Source organism: Panthera onca, chromosome B1 (genome assembly GCF_046562875.1).
Source record: "Panthera onca isolate mPanOnc1 chromosome B1, mPanOnc1 haplotype 2, whole genome shotgun sequence".
Classification (NCBI taxonomy): domain Eukaryota; kingdom Metazoa; phylum Chordata; class Mammalia; order Carnivora; family Felidae; genus Panthera; species Panthera onca.
In genome coordinates this window covers 40166245-40186899 of record NC_138342.1, presented here as the reverse complement: position 1 = coordinate 40186899, position 20655 = coordinate 40166245, and the positions used below count along the sequence as shown (strand labels likewise).

Here is a 20655-nt window from a genome sequence, read left to right as displayed (position 1 = left end):
ACCAAAACAAGCTACCACTAAAAAAGAACTACAGGCCAATATCCCTTTTGAACATAGATGCAGAAATTCTCAATAAAATACTAGCAAACAAAATCCAACAATGTATTAAAAAAGTTATTCACCGCCATCAAGTGGGATTTATTCCTGAGTTGCAGGTGTGGTTCAGTATTCACAAATCAATCAACGTGATACACCACATTAATAAAAGAAAGGAGGGGCGCCTGGGTGGCTCAGTCGGTTGGGCCTCTGACTTCAGCTCAGGTCACGATCTCGCGGTCCGTGAGTTCGAGCCCCGCATCAGGCTCTGGGCTGATGGCTCAGAGCCTGGAGCCTGCTTCCGATTCTGTGTCTCCCTCTCTCTCTGCCCCTCCCCCATTCATGCTCTGTCTCTCTCTGTCTCAAAAATAAATAAACGTTAAAAAAAAAATTTAAAAAAAAATAAAAAAATAAAAAAAATAAATAAAGGATATGAACCATATGATCCTTTCAATAGATACAGAAAAAGCATTTTACAAAGTATAATATCTGTTTATGATAAAAACCCCAACAAAGCAGATTTAGAGGGAACACACCTCAAAATGACAAAGGCTATATATAACAACCCCATAGCTAATATCATCCTCAAGGGGGAAAAACAGAGCTTTTCCTTTATGGTCAGGAACAAGACAGGGATGTCCACTCTCACCACTGTTATTTAACATAGTAATGGAAGTCCTAGCCACACAATCAGACAAGAAAAAGAAATAAAAGTCATTCAAATCAGCAAGGAAGAAGTCAAACTTTCACTATGGCATGATAACTATATATAGAAAACCTGAAAGAGTCCACCAAAAAAAACTGCTAGAACTGATACACAAATTCAGTAAAGTTATAGGATACAAAATCAATGTACAGAAATCTGTTGCATTTCCTTATACTAATTGGAATTTAAATAAAAACTTAAAATCACAATGAGATACAACTACATACCTGTTAGAATTCAAAAGATAAAAGATTGACAGGTGTTGAAAAATTAGGTTATTACTAATTATAAATTTTTTTAATGTTTATTTTTGAGAGAGAGGAAGAGAGAGAGACAGTGTGAGTGGGGGAGGGATGGAGAGAGGGAGACACAGAATCCGAAGCAGCCTCCAGGCTCTGAGCTGTCAACACGGAGCCCTATGTAGGGTTTGAACCCAAGAGATGTGAGATCATGACCTGAGCCAAAGTCGGCCGCTTAACCAACTGAGCCACCCAGGCACCTCCCTTTTTTTTTTTTTAATGTTTATTTATTTTTGAGAGAGAGAGAGATAGTTCAAGTGGGGGAGGGACAGAGAGAGGGAGACACAGATTCCGAAGCAGCTTTAAAAAAAATTTTTTTTTAATGTGTATTTATTTTTGAGAGAGAGATGAAAAATTAGTTTATTACTAATTATAAAATGACAGGAACAAAATGATATTAATTCTTAAGTTCAGAGGTGAGCACCATACTTACAAGGATGAAAACGTACAACTTCTGGGAGAGCCAGAAATTATTAAGTGAATTTTTGCTAAGAAAATTGCATGTTACCTTAGAGTACATTTATACTAATTTGATAACACATATTTAAGATAATAGTTTTGACATTAGGCTAAATTTATGATATATTTTGGCAATTATGTATACTAAAAGGAAAAAGGAAAAGCAGGAAAAGAAAGAAAGAATAAAAAGGAGAAGAAAGGTAATGGAAAGAGAAAATGAGATTCATATGGTAGGGATTTTAAGAGTGTCACTAGTTAACTGACTCATGCGATGTCTGTTGTGGTTGTATTCAACTAGATTAGAAAGTAGTTTTATTCCCTGGTGCTTATGACTTTTCCTGAATTACCCACCAAGTCAAATATAAAAGCACACAGACTGCTCTAAAATGATTGAATCTAAAATGAATCAATTTCTAATATTAATAAATAGCTTACCAAAACAACTTAAAAAGATTTTCTAAAACAAGCTCACTAAATTCTTCAATTTGAAGTAGGTTTTTTTTTTTTCTCTTTAAGAAAAAGCAAGCGAAGGGGCGGTGAAAAGAGAGAGAAAGGGAGGCAAATCAAGAAACAGACTCAACTACAGAGAACAAACTGATGGTTGCTAGAGGGGACGTGGATGGGAGAATGGGTTAAATAGGTGATGAGGGTTAAGGGGTGCACTTGTGATGAGAGCTCTGGGTATTGTATGGAAGTATTGAATTACTATATTGTACACTTGAAACTAAATTACAATTTATGTTAACTAATTGGAATTTAAATACAAACTTAAAAAAAAAAGAAATCTGGGTGAGCATTTTCTCAGGATCAATTTTAAAGTAATATATTGAGCCATCAGTTTTTAACCATTCATAGAAGTGTTAGGAAAATGATAATTATATGATAATATAATGATTGATCTATCAACAGGGAAAGATAATAGCAGGAACTATTAAAGAGATCATGTTTTGTATGTGTTTTATACTCCCTTTTTGCAGTGATTGACTTTTTGGCATTTGATTTATCGGTAATAGATAAAGTGCTGGAAGGTTTTAGTTATCAGACCAGGTAAGTAATTTGAGATAATTATTACAGATGGTACACAAAATAGTTTTCAAGAAAAAAATGAACTAGGGTAATTTTGTGGATATGTTTGAAATTATGAATTACTTTTAGAGAAATTATGTTATAAAATGGACTTTGGTTTGAATGGCATCAAAATTTCCTCTTTTATTTTTAGAAAAATAACCACTGCTGATACAGATGCAAAGAATCTCCTTAGTTGTTGCAAAAATCAGTGTCCTAAAGAGGTAAGCTTTAATAGAAACTTTTAAGTTGTATTTCTATGGCCTTGTTTCTCTTGGATTTTCTCTTTTCTCGTTTGGTCATATTTCAGGTCTTTTCTGAACCTGCTAGACATGTGGGTCCAGAAGAGAAGATGTGATTGAGGTCTGTAAAAATGTAATACATACTAACTGTGGATGCACATCTCTTTATGAAATTTTGGGGGTATTAGGACTAAGAATGACCCTTCGAAGATTTTTTTCTAAGAGCAGTTTTGAAGACAGCTTATATACTTTATATGATAGAGTATTGACCTAATGCTTTGCCCCTCCTTAAAATATTAAATAGGTGAAGAACTGTGTGAGTCATAGGCTGTGAGACAGTAAATCCATAGTAGGTTATTTAAGAAGCAGATTTGTGTGGGGCGCCTGGGTGGCTCAGTCGGTTAAGCGTCCGACTTCGGCTCAGGTCATGATCTCGCGGTCCGTGAGTTCGAGCCCCGCATCGGGCTCTGTGCTGACAGCTCAGAGCCTGGAGCCTGTTTCAGATTCTGTGTCTCCCTCTCTCTGACCCTCCCCCGATCATGCTCTGTCTCTCTCTGTCTCAAAAATAAATAAACGTTTAAAAAAAAAAAAAAAAAAAAAAAAAAAAGAAGCAGATTTGTGTGTGTGTGTGTGTGTGTGTGTGTGTGTGTGCACGCGCGTATGTATGAACTTTAAAGTTCATTATTATTTTGAATTAATTAATACAAAGTACTTATGTTAAACTTTTATTTTTAAATATTCTGATTCTTGTATGTGCATTGTATCCAAACTGAAAGTATTAAAAATAGTTCAGAAAAATTATTCAGAGTGTAAAGGTTAAAAGTCACCAGTGATTTTTCTTGGTGATAATTTGAGAAACCAAAGTGGTCCGTCTATAGTTGGTTAACTTAAAAGTCAGAGTATTCCCTTTTTTGTTGTTGGAGGTAGGGCAGTAATAGTTACTTGATTTGGTTGGACATTTATAAAGGAATCCCTTTGACTTACAGATATACTTATTGTACCACTTTTATTTTAATTCTGTCTTTATGTATTTACCTGTTTCTCGTCCTCTTTATAGTCAGGGAGAGATGACAACAAAGCCTTAATGACAAGTATAGAAGTCATTCTCTTTAATTAAATAAAAAGAAATTAACGCATGATATGCCTTTTTGTTAGCAATATTTCCTTTTAACTAAAACTGGATGCTTTTTATGGATTTCTGTTTAAGAACTATTGGAAGTTGAACCTGTGTATTTTAAAAGTTATGTGAGATTATAAACAGACATTTCAAGCAATAAATGATTATTTTAATAACCTGTCTTTGTCATACAAGCAAAACTAAGGGGGACATTGGGATATTTCAAATTTAATTTTCTGAATTCTTCAAATCCTGAGTTTTTCCTTTTTAAAATAAATTTTCTTCTGTCCAGATTCAGATTCTGGGTAATAAGTGGTTGAGAATGTTTTATTTTTAATCTGACTCAGTAACTTGGTATGAGATTGTAGTTAGAAATAACAAAATTAAATTTAGGGATTGCTAATATGCAGTTTAACATTTCCTTGGCTGTGATTCATTTGTGATACTGTTATGACATTTGGTGGGACTAGATGGATGGTCACTGTTTAAAAATTTGTTTTCCATGCTCATGATTATTTGGATTCTAGATCATTCTGGAGCCCCGAGTATTTCCAGAGTCTCCTTGGGCTCTCTTGAAAAATATAGCCTTAGTTTGGGAACAATCCAGGTGGCTGTTATAGTTTGAAACAGTCTAGGAGCAGACAGGTGTCTAATAGAATTTACTCTAGTTTATGGCCTCTCAACATTGGTGAGGCTACAGCAATACTTCTCAGTCAGTTTAAGAGCTTCTTGAAATGGATTAATGGGCCCTGCCCCAGAGTTTCTGGTTTTGGGGGCCCAAGAATTTGTATTTCTAATAAGCTTATATATAATAGTGATATTGTTGGTCTGGCACCACAGTTTTGAGACTCACTAAGCCATAGAATCAAGTCATACTTGGGATCAACCAAGAACTGTGTCACTTTGCATCTGCAGCAGATATCCTGTACTCAGAGTTAAGGTATAGGATGATGGTAAATTCTGATGTGCTGATAGATTCCTGTTCACTTTCTCTTCCCCTCTCCATATTATGGATTTCTTGAGGGCAGGGACTATGTCATATTTGTCCTTGCATCCAGTCCTTTGTTCCCTGTTTGTATGTATTAGGCAGTTGGTAAATGTTTGTTGAATGTGAATTAAACTGAACCGTGGGAGTGATATAGGCATATCCTTCTAGATATACACACTCTATGTCTTCTGGACTGGTTTGAATTTAACTAAAAGAAAATATAAAGATACCATGAAGAACTAACTACACCTTTAAACTGCCCCACATACACAAATCTGCTTTTAAAAAATATTTCTGAATTTGGTTTTATCATCCCCATGCAAGCTTTTTTACTTTTTGCTTGGGAAAATTATTTAATGTCTCTGTAACTCAAATTGTTCATGTATACAATGGGAGAAATAATACTCACTTCTGAGCGCTGAGTATTAATGAGTTAATAACATGTAAATGTCTTAGTATATGGTAGGTGCCTTATATGTGCTTGCTGTAGTGATGATGATATATGTGGGTATTTATCCACAAACATTGTTTTGAAAGCTTTCCTTAATTATTTTTAAAGAGCTTTTTTAATTGTTGTGATTAAAATGGAACATTTTGAAGTAGACAGTATTGGTTATTGATGAGGTGTTGGATATGACATATGCAAATGTTAGCAGAATGATGTTAGGGGCTGAGTAGAAGAAAACCATTCCACATTGAGTAGAGTAGGCTATCTCTGCTTTAAATGAATGTGAAGGTTAGATGTTTTAGAAAAACCTCAGTATTTTGGTGTGAAGTCTGTAATGAAGATACAGTCTTTATATATTATGCATTTTAATCAGCTTCCTTTGAAACTGCTTTTCAGCTCTTTTAGAATATAAGCTGGCTTTTAAGATAACACATACTTGTACATCTGATTTTTTTTAAACAATGAAATTATTACCTAGTCAGAAATACGTAATACATATGGACAGTTTAACAAATGGTTAAAAAGTCAAGACCGTATAGCTCCACCCAGGTTAAAAATTACAGTGTGACTGCATCTCAGAAGTCTACCAAAGTCCCTGTCTGACTGTGGTTTCCTCTTTCTATCCTATATGTTATCTCCATCTCCCTTTTATAGTAATTTACTTGCTTTTGTTTATAGTTTTCATCTGGAAACAATATTGCTTGCCTAATTTTATATTAAAAGTTCAAAAGTATGAACTTATGTGACCTACTTACTGTGCTTTATGTTATGTTTGTCTCGTTTATTACATGTTGCCACAGTCTTTATTCCATTATATGAGTATACTATAGTTCACTGTGTTCTCTTTACTGTGGGTAGATATTTGAGTTGCTAAAAATACTGTTATGAACATTCTTGTTTATACATTCTAATATATGTGCATATAGGTTTCTGTATGTGCCATTGCTTATTCATAGGGGATGTATAATTTCAACTTACAGTCATATTGATTTCCAAAATAGTTGTACAATTTACTATCAGTAAATTTTCCTGTTTACTACCAGTATTTTAAAGTTCCAGTATTTTAATTTCCAGTTACCACCACACTTGGTATTGTCATAATTTTTAAGTTTTGCCAATTCTATGGCATCTGGTGATTTTAAATTACATTTTCCTGATTACTAGTGGTTTTTAATACTTTTTCAGGATTAATGACATTACTTTTGTCTGTGGGGCATATGTTGGATACCAGCACAGCAGACTTCTGGATGAGTTTCAGTTCTCCTTGCAAGCTACAGAAATCAGTTTGGTTGACTTATCACACACACAAAAAAAGACATATTTGGAGGATATTGGAGGCCAGTTCATAGATTTTGAAGGAAATGCTGTTACAGCAAACTTTGGGAAGGGCAGGACCTGGGCAGCCCCCAGGGCCTTGCCAGCAGGGGCTTGAGGGCTCTGTAGTGAGATGACTATTCAAACCACCATCTCTTTCTTTTTAGTTTTCAGTTATCAGGAGAGAAAATCTGATTGGTCCCCTTAGGTACGGGGGCTCCCTTGGCACAGGCAGCAGCAGACAGGGAACTGGAGTGGGTGGTACAGTCATGGCCATAGCTTCTGGGAGAACTGTGGTAAACCAGGCAGCCATCCCAATTTATGTCTTCTGTTTCTTCTACCAGCAGAGAAGGTGAAAGGCCGGGAGATTCATGGAAGAATTGTGAGATGGGGGTAACAGGATCAATACAGTATTTAGAGAAAAGAGGTAGATTTTAAAGGTAGAAGACCCAGCCAGAGAAAAGAGACTTTTAAGATGGTAGTCAAATTGTGGAGAGTGACCATGGGGTCTTTTAGGACTAAGGCAGAAAGATAGGACATCCAGAAAGATATGACATCCGGTTTTTAGCTTTTCATCAAACCCCAACACGTTGAAAATATAGAATACTATAGTCACAATTCTGAGTAACTTCAGAAAGTCTATATTGATTCTGAAAAGCTTCCCTATTCACTTTCCCCATTAGAGTTATTGATTTAAAGTTGAAGTAGAGTGGTTAGTTACTTTTAGAGAGGATGACCGATGTCATTACCTCAATGAAGGAAAGAGCAAGAGGCTACAGAGACCTGTTTTGAGAAGAAGAGAGGATGGGTGGTAAGTTAATGCCAAATGTTTGTCTTCTTCATGAAGTCAGGCTAGAGGCACTGGCAGGAATGGAAGTGAGGAAGAAGTTGAGGAAGACAAAGACTTTAAACCACCCTGTGAGGCAGATATTTGATAGTTCAAAAGTATGAACTTTTGAGCTTATTAAGCAGTGTTCAAGGCCTGTAGTTAGGTAGAGAGAAAAACAAAACCGAAGTGGTTCAGGAATGCTAGTGTGGAACTCATTCCAGCAGTGCAGCCCTATGGTGGGACTGATGAAAATGTAGTCTGAGTGATCCATATTTAGTTTTGGTGCGAACGTCTCAGCTAAAAATGAAAAAACAAGAAATTTAGTTGCACACCAGAGAGAGACTAAAGGCAATGGAAAAGACTTCTGAATGTTTTAAAGTCAGTAGAGTTAATAGTTTGAAGAATCAATCTGGTGAAATATAAAGATCAGAAGTTGGAGAATTCAATGTTTATTAAGGTGTTTTTGTTAATGAATATAAGAGACACAAAGAAATAGAAGACCATTGCCCTCATTATAATACCTTTTATTATAATAGCTAAATATATCGAGAACATTTAATCCTCACGACAGCCTTACAAAGTTCTGTTTCCCTTCCCAGTTTTATACGTGAGGCACAGAAAAGTCAGGAGGTTTGCCCAAGATTTCACAGTTGGTCAACAGGGAAGCTGAAATTCAGTTCCAGGCAGCTTGACTTTGGAATTCAACCACTAACCAATGGTGTCTTTTATTCACAGTCTGGTTGGAGAGACAGGAATCTATGAAGTGTCTACATTTTTTAAAATTTTTAATGTTTTTATTCATTTTTGAGAGAGACAGAGCACAAGCGGGGGAAGGGCAGATAGAGAGGGAGACACAGACTCTGAAGCAGGCTCTAGGCTCTGAGCTGTCAGCACAGAGCCCATCGTGGGACTTGAACCCACAAACCATGAGATCATGACCTGAGCTGAAGTCAGGCGCTCAACAGACTGAGCTACCCAGGCGCCCATAATTTTTTTTAAGACCACACAAACAGTGTCACAATAGTTTAAAAGTAGATTTCTTACATAATTACTATTATTTGTTCAAATATAGGCAAATTTCTATCATGTTACTATGGTGATCTAAGCCATTTATTGAAGTCTGGATAAGATTTGAATACAAAGAAGATCACAATGTTTCATCTGAAAGCTTGACTGTGATAAGAAGATAGTAAATAACTAAAGACAAGGAGCCACGTAGGCATCAAGGCAATTCCTTAGTTGGTTTGGCTACCTATATAATATGTTTTAATACATAGCGGCAAAGAGAAATGATTTAGAGTAAAAGGCTAAGCAGTTGTATTACAACACAGTGCCTTAAGGACAAGAAAGTTTTCTTTCTTTCTTATATAACCATATAGGGAAGGTAGATGTGTCATCACTGTGCTCCATGTACTCATCCAGGAACCCAAATAAGTCAGGCAGCTCTGCTTCATCTTGACACATGGTTTCCATTCGTGCTCTAAATGTCATCAGTTACAGCACATTGGGAAGGGAAGAACATGGGTGTATGCTCTTGAAAAGCTTGAAGGCACAAAAGCACTTTTGCTTACATTTCATTGGCCAGAACATAGTCACGTGGCTATAACTAGCCGCAACCCTGATGTAAGATACACTCTTGGAGTGGAACTGGGGAGAATATTTAACATTTATGTGTAAAGTAATTTATATCCAAAAGAAAAAGTTGGAAAATTAGATCATTATCCAGGGTTGATTGACCGACCCTACTGTGATAGACTCTCTTAAAATAGCTGTTGGAGGAAGGGGAGTTTGTAGAGTATGACTAGAATATAAATATGCAATTGCTTTATTTTCGTTTTATTTTAGCTTCCTTGTGGTCACAGATGCAAAGAAATGTGTCATCCTGGTGAATGTCCCTTTAATTGCAACCAGAAGGTAAAACTTAGATGCCCTTGTAAAAGAATAAAAAAGGTAAGTATTTTAAGTTGTTGAATATACTTTTCTGTGTAAAAAAATTTTTTTTTGTCTCTGTTTTGGTAGTTTTTGGCTTTACTTTTTGCCTTTTAATTTTAAGGTCTTACCTTTTAGAATCTTTATTGTTAGCCTATTTCTGTAGGTACTTATTTTAAGAATCAGCTTTGTTTGGCAATTTAGTTTTCTGTAATTTACTCATAAAAGAACTTTGTTTTATGTTGGAACTAAGTTCAGTGCCCTTTTTTTGGGTAGAATCAATATGCTCTAGATTTGAGGGGTGCCTGGGTGGCTCAGTCGGTTAAGCGTCCGACTTCAGCTCAGGTCATGATCTCGCAGTTTGTGAGTTCAAGCCCTGCGTTGGGCTCTGTGCTGACAGCTCAGAGCCTGGAGCCTGTTTCAGATTCTGCGTCTCCCTCTCTCTGACCCTCCCGTGTTCATGCTCTGTGTCTGTCTCTGTCTCTCTCTCTCTCAAAAATAAAGATTAAAAAAAATTTAATATGCTCTAGATTTGAGGTCTTTGTACAAGGAACATGGAATGAGTAATAGAGTGAGTTTCATGGTTTAAGAAATGGTCTGGAATTTAACCTTTGTTGCTCTTATTTATGAAATCGTTTTTGCCATCAGTATCATGTTGTGAAAACACAGCCTTAAAAAGACTTCACATGCACAGCCTTATGACAAACTGGGAGAGAATTCATTTTAAGATAAAATAGTGGTAATGGAGGAGTAAAAGGGCAAAACTTTTTTTTTTTTTTTTTTTTTTTTGTAATGTTTGTTTATTTTTGAGAGAGAGCGAGAGACACAGAGTCTGAGCGGGGAGGGGCAGAGAGAGAGGGAGACACAGAATCCAAAGCGGGCTCCAGGCTCTGAGCTATCAGCACAGAGCCCAATGTGGGGCTCAGATTCACAGACCACAAGATCATAATCTGAGCTGAAGTCGGACGCTTAACCCACTGAGCCATCCAGGAGCCCCTGAAAGGGCAAAACTAAGAACTGAAAAGCTCAGTGGAAGCAAACTATACACCATTCAGCTAAACTAAGCTTACACAGAAGAGTCTCACTTTTCTCCAGTGTCAGCAGCTGGGTGGTCTTGTTTTCAGCCTCCTTTTCCTTGACTTGCCTGTTCACGCTGTTGACCTCTGATTTTTGCTCTCTTGGTTACAGTTGTAACTCCTTTTTTCCTTCATATTCTTATGGTCATCCCCTAAGGTTAGTCTTTTTCTTTTCTTTAAATTCATTCAACAAATATTTATTGAGAATCTTCTGCTTTTATTGAGGATATTTGCTTTTTACTTTTTTTCACAGCTCCTACCATCACTTCCTGGGATAGGTAGCTTCTGAATTTAAATTTAGAAGCCTGACCTCTTCTGAAGTTGAATCCCTAAGTTTTAGATATTTAAATTGGACTGCTTTATGTGAAAATCAATGCTTAGTCAAGTCACTTTTCATCTGCGATGTCTCTCTCATGTCCTGTTACTGTCCAAATACAGTTCGCCACCCACTAGAAGAACTTTGGCAACAGCTCATTCTTGGACTCTGATAACAGCTTCATAGCAGATTTCCCTGCCTCCAAGTCTAGTACTTCCTTAATCTAAGTTCTTCAGTGGTTCTTCATCACTATGGGAAAAGAATATACATTTAGAAGAAACATCTATGTACATACTGACTTGGCATTCAAGTGAATCTGTGATGGTGAATGTTTGCCTGCTTATCTCCAGTCTCATCCTCTAGCAGCCATCTCTGTGAATCTGTTACTTAGGTGTCCTAACATACATGCTACCTTACGCTTTAATCTGTGGCGATGTATACATTCTTCCTTTTGTGTAAAATGCAAAGTTTTTCCCCTTTACCATTCCGTCCACTAGAATCCTGCTTCTAGTATTCAGTGCACGCATTTCCTTGTTTGGGAAGCTCTTCCTTGTCCTGACTCCCTTAGGAAGACTTAGATGCTGTTTTCCCTTGGTTTCCTTTATCCTAGGTTCATGACTAAGAGCTTGATGATCCTAGGGACGTCTGCAACCTTGTTTTCTCATCCATAAAAGAGAATTTATACTTAGATTTATTGAAAAGAATAAAAGAGGTAATGCTTATGTAGCATTTAGTACAGTGATTGCTATGTTTAATAGATAGCTGCTGTTATTATTAGTTAACCACTTGTCATATTATTCCATTCTTTTCCTTATTGTGTCCCTGTCCCTCATACAGTGCTTGGCATGTAATAGGTACTCTGTAAGTACCTTTTTTTTTCTTTTAAATTTTATTTATTTTGAGAGAGAGAGAGAGAGAGAGGGAGAGAGAACATGAGAGAGCACACACAGGGGAGGGGCAGAGAGAGGGAAAGAGAGAATCCCAAGCAGGCTCTGTGCTGCCAGTGCAGAGCCAGACATGGGGCTTGAACTCACAAAACTGTGAGCTCATGACCTGAGCCAAAACCAAGAGTCGGACACTTAACCAAGTGAGCCACCCAAGCGCCTCACCAAAATTTTAAAACTTTTTTAAAAAAGATTAAGTGGTTGAGAGGGAAATTTGTAGCTCTCCAGAAAATTCTCTAGAGCTGAATGAGTTGGTAGCCATTGGCCACATATGGCTGTTTATTTATTTGAATATTTTTAGCTTTATTGATGCACAGTTGACAAAAATTATACGTATTTAAAGTGCACACATGATGATTGTCCATACATATACACTGGAAATGATTACAGCAATCAAGCTAATTAACATTTACCTCACAGTTACTGTTTCTTTGTGGCGAGAATATTTACATAGCATATTTAAAATATATAATACAGTATTAGTAACTATAGCCAGCATGTGGTGTATTAGGTTCCTTAAAACTTATTCATCTTATCACTGAAAATTTGTAGCCAGTGACCAATTTCTTCATATTCTACCTAGTCCGTAGTTCCTAGAAATTTCCATTCTCTTCTCAGCTTTTCTAAGTTCTTCTCAGCTTTAATTTTTTAGATTCCACATATAAGTAAGATCATACAATATTTGTCTGTATCTGACTTATTTTACTTAGCATGATTGTCTCCATGTTCATCCATGTTCTCTAAATAACAGGATTTCCTTCTTTTTTATGGCTGAATAATACTGCATTATAGGTAGGTAGGCAGATCACATTTTTTTTCATTCACTTATCCATTGATGGACACATGCCTTGTTACCATATCTTGGCTATTGTGAATAATGATGCAGTGAATACAGATATCTCTTAGATACTATTTTCATTCCCTGTATAGCCAGAAGTAAGACTGCTAAAACCTATACTACATCTCTTTTAAGTTTTTAAAGAAGCTTCCACACTGTTTTGCATACTGGCTATACCAATTTACATTCCTGCCAACACAGTGCAAGGTTTCTTTCTTTTTTTTTTTTCTGTAGTCTTGCCATGACTTGTTATTTATTGGCATATCTATAGTTATTCTAACAGTTGTGAGTTGATTATATCATTGTGGTTTACATTTGCATTTTCCTGGTGATTAATGATATTGAGCCCATTTGTGTATACCTGTTGGCACATATGGGTATTTAAAATTTGAATTTTAACGAATTAACATTAAATAATAGTAAACCTTCAGTTCTTCAGTTTCACTAGACACATTTTGAGTTTCAGTAGCCATATGTAGTTAGTGTTACTCTGTTGGGTAGTGCAGATTTAGAACGTTTTCATGATCTCAGAAAGCTGTGTTGGATGGCACTACTCTAGAGCATTTTATCCCCTGGAAACCTTAGAAATATAACAAGCAATAAAAATAAAGAATAAAAATGAAATTAAAGCTAAGTTCATAGTGGCTCTAGTAAATAATTATTAAATGGATGCTTTGAATTTTATGTTATTTACTTTTTTTCAATTATGAGGCAATAAAAGAATGATCCCTCTTTGAATTAAGACATTTAATACTTATAACCATATCATCATTAAATATTCATGAAGTGACTCTTAATATGCATAACCTTAAGCTGTTAGAGAAATTTTGCTTTTTTGTGGCATACAGTTAGGACTTTGAGGGAAAAAGCTTTTAAAGTCAAATTTTTAAAAATATTATTTGTAGGAATTACAGTGTAACAAAGTACGTGAAAATCAGATTTCAATAGAATGCGACACAACATGCAAGGAAATGAAACGGAAAGCATCTGAGGTAATGTTGCATTAAATGTCAATTCTAATTTGCTAATTAATAGCCTTTTCATATTTTGTGGATTACTTTATGTGCTTATTACAAACAAATCTCATCTCTTTTTGCTTTTGTAATAAAAGCCTAGTTTTGTAGGCCTATTTTCAATCCCCAGGTGTATTCTTCAGTGTGTACTAGATTTTTCCATACCAGTTAGTGTATAATGCTCTGGAATGGGACATAGTTTTTCATTTTAATGTTAGTCTAAGCCTCTTGAAAGCTAGGTTAAAATAATACAAAATAAGGTTTTGGAATTCTTTGCTGTTTGGGTTACCTCTAGTGTCATCATTTGCCTCCATTAATGCATTCAATGAGTAAACTCTTGATTTTGTTTGATACTAAGGATTCCCTTCCAGATAGAACATTTGCAGAAAATGGTCAATTTCAACTCTAGAAAAAGAGTGGTATTGAATAATTTATTATAGACTTAGTATGATAACTCAAGAGAAAAAAATCAGCTTTAAAAATATTTCATTTTGCAGTTTTGTGACTCTTTGAATTGTGTTCTAATATCTATTACAATTGTTAAACTGAAATGTTTATATACCGTGTAACACTATCCCTCCCCTCCCCTTCCAGTCGGTTAGACAGAACCTTGGTAACACTTCTCAGTATAACCTTTACATGTCATTAAGTAACTTCCAATATAAAGTTCCTAGAAGTCATTCTGGGTTAGTGGATCCTGGGTGGGAAGATGTTAAAATTCTGAATAAAATTTGATGGTTGTGATGGTAATGTACTTTTAAATGTCTATAAAACAGATAAAAGAAGCAGAAGCCAAAGCTGCTCTTGAAGAGGAAAAACGAAGACAACAGGTAACTAAACAAAATACCTAGATTTATGTCTCTTTGTATCGTTGTTAGTTTTTATAGAAACACAAGGTATATTCCACATACAAACTAGGGGCTGGTCTACTGTTTTCTGGACTGAAAATAATACATTTCCTACAAAACAGAAATTAGCCATTCCCTCACTTCAGTCCAGCTATCCTGAACCTCTCAAGAAGCATGAAATCTTGTATATTCCCAGATATTTTGTATATTCCCAAATTTACTTCCTTGCCAGGCTCATCCATTCTCTAGTGATAAGAATTTTAACTCCTCTTTAGGTTGGTGGGTGTTGGTGGGGTGTGGCAGCATCCATTTTTTTTTTTATTAAAAATTTTTTTATGGGCACCTGGATGGCTCAGTGAGTTAACTGTCCAAATTTGGCTCAGGTCATAATCTCACAGTTCATGAGCCCCATGTCAGGCTCTGTGCTGACAGCTTGGAGCTGGAGCCTGCTCCGGATTTTGTGTCTTTCTCTCTCTGCCCCTCCCCTGCTCACACTCTGTCTCCCTTCTCTCTCTCAAAAATAAAAATTTTTTTAAATGTTTTTTTTTTTTCCTTGAGAGAGCGAGAACGAGAGAGAACATGCTTGAGCCGGGTAGAAGCAATGAGAGAAGGGGACAAAGAATCCTAAGCAGGCTCTGCGCTGACAGCAGCAAGCCCGATGCAGGGCTTGAACTCATGAACTGCGGGGCTCTAACCCACAAATCATGAGATCATAACCTGAGCCAAAGTCAGACACTTAAATGACTGAGCCACCCAGGCCCCTGGCAGCATCCATTTTAAAGTACCTCTTGGAGCACTTGTCTTCACTTACCTAAAATTATTTGAGTTCTATTTTACTGGGTTGTAAATTGTCTGTAAAAGTCAGTGTTGTTTACTAACCAATGCACTTATTTTAATAATACATTCCCTTATTTCTCCTTTATTTTCATAAATGCAGGATTATTATCTGCTCTTTGTTCTATAGCAGATGACAACTACATTTCTGTACATTTGCTCAAATACTATCTTGATTGTATACTCCAAAGAGTGGCTTAAGTTTCTAATAGTGACATGATTGTTTATCAGTTTGCATTTTGAGATGCTCCATACTTAGCAAAAAGGGTATATTATATGCAAACTGCTGCCTTTTGAATGCAGAAATTGAAATTTATATGACTTGAGGGGAGGGCATTGGAAACAATTCAGGTAGCAAATAAATGTGGGCTAAAATGACCTCTGATGTTAAATGGTTCTATAAAGTTGGTTTGCCTAATATTCCGAAATAAGTTATCAAAGCTCTTACAGTAAAACGTGGATTGACTAGAATCCTGGGAGGTTAATTTATTAGGAATAGTTGAGGGTGAATCTTCTTTCCCTTTTTATAAACCATTGTGGACGGAAATTTTTAATATATTCACTATTTACTGACCTTTTCAACAGAGTGTATAGAACATTGTTTAAATTCTGCATGATGAATGTGGGTCATCATTAAAGCATCAATTATTTTACTGTATCAGTTCCCAAGTTTGGCTCCTTTTCACGTATATTGATCTTGTTCTCTATTTCAACCACCACGAAAAATATTCTGACATTTTGATTCCTTGAAGAATGCTGCTTTGTGTTAAATTAAGTCCAGGAGTAGCTCATCTTCACATGTGGTTTACGGGTGAAGTAATGGATGTGTTAACTGAAGTTTGTACAGTTGACTCTCGAACAACACAGGTTTAAGCTGCAGGGGTCCACTTAAATGAGGCTTCTTTTTGATAGCTACAGCACAGTACTGTAAATGTATTTTCTCTTACTTATGATTTTCTTAGTAACATTTTCTTTTCTCTAGCTTATTTTATTGTAAGAATACAGTATATAATACAACATACAAAATATGTGTTCATCAACTGTTCGGTAAGGGTTCCAGTCAACAGAAGGCTGTTTATTAGCAGTTAAGTTTTGGGGGAGTCAAAAGTTGCATGTGGATTTTTGACTGTGGGGTCAGCACCCCTGACTTCTGCATTGTTTAAGGGTTAACTTGTATTTCCTTTAGATAAATAAACAATTACAGAATCTTGCACGACGATTACATACATATTTTAGTTAATGACTATCGTGGTTTAGTTACAATGCACTGTAGTGTATCATGTTACGTTATCATGTATAAAGTTAAGTTCTTAACAGTAGAATAAAAATCCGCATTTCATGAGTATCATCCAGTTACCCTTTTTTTAGAACCAGTTTTTATATTCTACTTTCTAAAATAGTCATTTTGACTTAAAGCATGAAGCATTTTTCCCCTGAAGAGTTTCTACTCTGTTTTTAAATGTATTTGATAAAGAGAAGACTCAATTTCTGGCAGTTTTTTTTCTCTACTCACTTGAATTTCCTTCATAAAGCCATTAATGTTTATTACTAGCATTGTAAAAAGCTAGAATTACAGGTATTTTTATTCTCACTGGGCATCTCTTATCGCTTGCCAGAAATTGTTGTCAAAACCCAGTAGGTTAATGGTGTTGAAGTATAAAACTAATGTCTATATTTAGGGCACCCTTTTTTAATCAGATATTTCTGTATTTTGTGTCAAAGTCAGGCCCATGGTCTGAAATAATCTGTGACTCCCCGTTTCCCTTTCTGCTTACCTAAACTCTGAATGTGTTGAATGCAATCTGTAGTGGAGAGAGTTTTTTTTAAAAAATCAAATCAATATATTTATTATATACCATTACTGTTAAAACATTTCACAAATTGATTTTCATCCAAGTGGAGAATTTCAAATCAGCGTACGTATCGAATCTAATAAAAATGATACTGTTTTGTTTTTGACTTAGGCTGAACTGGAGGCTTTTGAAAACAGGCTGAAAGGTCGTCGGAAGAAGAGCAGGAAAAGAGATGAAGTGGCAGTGGAGCTGACGCTATGGCAGAAATACAAATATTTTCTCCTTCCCGCATGTGCGCTGGTGGTTTTAGTGTTTGCCTGGTACATAGCCCGTGACGTGGCCTAGAAGTTGTGATCTGTTCACATACCTCAGACTGGATTTAGAGAAGTCAAGTCTGGAACGTTAGGAAGTGTATACTGTAGAACATATATATTCACATTCGTCTCTGTGTTCTCTTCCGGCTGTTGTTAGAAGGACGGAATGCTAAGCTTTCTCCTGATGAGCATACCAGAAGTGGTAGGGTAACATTGTTCACTAGTAAAAGCATGACCGAAATTGTGAAATCTTTCATAAGTCATAGCCAGTGGCAGGGTAGCACATCAGTTGTTCAGTGCGCTTCCTTGTGTTAACACAGTTGTTTCATTGACTATTTCAAACCAACTTTCTTTTCTTTTCTCTCTCTTTTCTTTTTTTTCTTTCTTTCTTTCTTTCTTTCTTTCTTTGCAAAATTAAGATGAAACTGAGCCATATGTGCAGTAAAAGGAATATTTCACAATGTTTTGGTTACTTATTAAAAGGTACTTTTCTTGATCATGTAACTTTGTACTTTAAAAAAAAAAACTATTCTCTAAAAGACCTCTTAAATTGTAACATGAAGCTATAATTAGATGTAATTAGATTCCAGAAATTGGCTTATTAGTGAGGAATTTTTATCAGTTATTGAAATAAGTTTTTATGTGGTGGCTTTCTCAGAGGAAAATATAATTGTTTTTAAAAAATGTCAGGCTAGATTTCTCACATGTGGCTATTTCTTGTGTAAGAAGCACTTAACTGAAGTTTGGCATGTTTTGTAAAACTTGTACGTGTCTTCTCAAAGTAACAATAAAAGAAAAACTGATATTTATGAGCAATAAATGCTTGAGCACAGGGCTTATGAGCTTTCTATACTTACTCTCATTTCTTTTTATCATGATCCTGTAAGTAGATTTCAGCTGGAAATCATCAGTTCTTATGAAAAAAACACTCTGATAGAGAACTATCAGTAAGCCAAATCTGTTTGAATTGTCATTTTAAATGGTTTTGCTATTTAATTTTTGTATGATTAATGTTTTCATTAAACTTTTTCATACCAAATTTGTAACCTAGAATATTTACTATTATCTAGAAGATTCAGGAGCCAGTAATTTTAGGTTAGGTATTAGTATCAATGTATAAAAGCTCTAATACTTGATGCAAAACATAGTTAATTGGTAGATACTGAAAAATGCAGAAGTATGTTTTAAACAGAAATACAAAGAAGGGTTTTTACACTTTGCTGACCTGAATTCAAAAATTTTTAATGTTATATGCATTCGTCTAGTATTAGCTAGTGTCTAAAATGAAAGGGCAGTCATTCTTTTCATTATGGTATTTGTGTTTTAATTTTAGACCTTTTTTTCTTTTTTACCTTTCTCCATGTTAGAGTAACTGGGTTGGTGTTTCAGGAGCTCTAAGTTAGAGCTGCTACACTTATGTCATTTCCTGACTCTAAAAGGTGAATATTAAAGACTGTGAGCAACTAGGTGTCTACCTGAGGAGCTATTTTTCATGTATCTCAGAATCTTGGCCTAATAAACGAGCCTAAAGCCTATTTCCTATCTGTTTGTTGGGCTTCTGTTCTTGCTAGTTTTCTTTCGCATTTGTGGGGAAGAATTTAGTGAGCTGAGGAATGAGACTGATTAGAATAATAATAATTAAGCTGTTTATTATTTTGTAATTGCTTGGCTAGTAGTTCAGAGCTTTGTTAATTTGCCCAAAGTCACACAATTATTTATTTATTCAATCAACAGATGTGTTTCCTGTGTTACAGGTACTTTGTAGGTACTGGAGATTAGAGTGATCCTTCCTCTTAGGGAGTGACTAAGGAGTGGAAGGGGACAGGAAGGAAATAGATACACAATAAAATGAACATCCTTTCATGTGTGATAGGTGGTATTAAAAAATGAAAAGTCATGAAAATGGGGGTAAGTGGGGACTAGCTGTTCTATTCTGGGAAAGTCCCTCTGAGATGGGGACAACTGAGCTGTGCCCTGAATGACCTTCACTTGAAGACATGAGGGAAAAATCCATGAGGGAGGAAAAGTAGCAAGTACTAAGTCTCTGAGCCCCATAGACCATGGTGAGGAATTGGGGTTTAGTCCATTCGCAAAGGGCAGTGTTGGAAGGCTTTAAGCGGGGAATAGTTACTGTTGTTAAGATGACTGGCTGGCTGCTGGCTGCTGGCTGCTGGTGGAGAAAAGACTAGAAGGGAGCAAGGGAGGGGGATGGGCTGGGAGGCAGCCTAGGCTGGAGGTGCTGGTGATGCCTCACCCCAGTTCCCCATTGCCCTTGAAAGAGTGGCGAGCACGAGGAAGTTGCCAAAACCGCTGCATGATGAGTGGAAGGGGAATGAATGAGATAGGATAGTTCTTTAAGGTCAACGTGAAGTTGTTTGGCCTAACTACTGGTTTGGAGGGAAATAAAGCAGTACATATGGGCCTTTTTTTGCTTCAGTCTGAACCAGAGAAGGAATGGAAGAGTTATCAAATAGCCACTAGAAAGGACACAGATAAAATTGTGAATGTCATGGCCTTACTTTCCTATTCACTCTGTGTCATTGTAAAAGTTTAGTAGCTTACTATTGGAAATTTGTGGAAATTTTAGTTTTTCGGCTTAAACTTTTAGGGAGTCTTCAGAACCTAGTGTTTGTATTTCAATTACTTTAGTCAAGTCCAAATTAAATTCAAATTTGAAATAAATTGGTATAATCTTTGCTGAAATTGCCAGAGGAACTTGGTTGAAGCAAAACATTGAAAACATTTGCTTTTTGCAAAGAAGTCTGATGCTTGAACTTCATGGCTATTAATGTTAAAGATTTTATTTATTTACTTATTAATTGTTTATTTTTGAGAGAGAGTGAGTGGGAGAGGGACAGAGAGAGAGGAGAAGCAGGCTCCATACTGCCAGTGCAGAGCCCGATGCCGGGCTCAAACTCACGTCAAGATCATGACCTGACCTGAGACAAAACCAAGATAGGGGACGTTTAACCAACACCCAGGTGCCCCTACTTACTTATTTTTTAAATGTTTATTTACTTACTTTGAGAAAGAATGAAAGCCCATGAGCAGGAAAGGGTCAGAGAGAGAGACACAGACAGAATCCCAAGCGCTGTCAGCACAGAGCCCAATATGGGGCCCGACCCAGAGTCGATCTCACGAACTGAGCTGACATCAAGAGACGGAGGCCTAACTGACTGAACCCCCCCAGGTGCCACGATTTTTGTTAAAATTTTTAAACGCAGGTAAGCATCTGTGGTAGTGTTTC

General features: G+C 36.2%; 1 protein-coding gene across 4 annotated transcripts in view; it reads left to right on the top strand.

Annotated features, from left to right (window-relative positions):
• NFXL1 (nuclear transcription factor, X-box binding like 1) overlaps positions 1 to 18258 on the top strand; it is a 72649-nt gene extending 54391 nt beyond the window's left edge. For all 4 annotated transcript variants that reach the window (XM_060655096.3, XM_060655095.2, XM_060655098.2 and 1 more), the window contains exons 19-23: positions 2720 to 2789; positions 9349 to 9453; positions 13512 to 13598; positions 14396 to 14449; positions 17266 to 18258. In XM_060655096.3, coding sequence (XP_060511079.1) covers positions 2720 to 2789; positions 9349 to 9453; positions 13512 to 13598; positions 14396 to 14449; positions 17266 to 17439 — 490 coding nt within the window. In that variant the 3' untranslated portion in view covers positions 17440 to 18258. The remainder of the gene's footprint in view (positions 1 to 2719; positions 2790 to 9348; positions 9454 to 13511; positions 13599 to 14395; positions 14450 to 17265) is intronic.
• The last annotated feature ends 2397 nt before the right edge of the window (positions 18259 to 20655 follow it).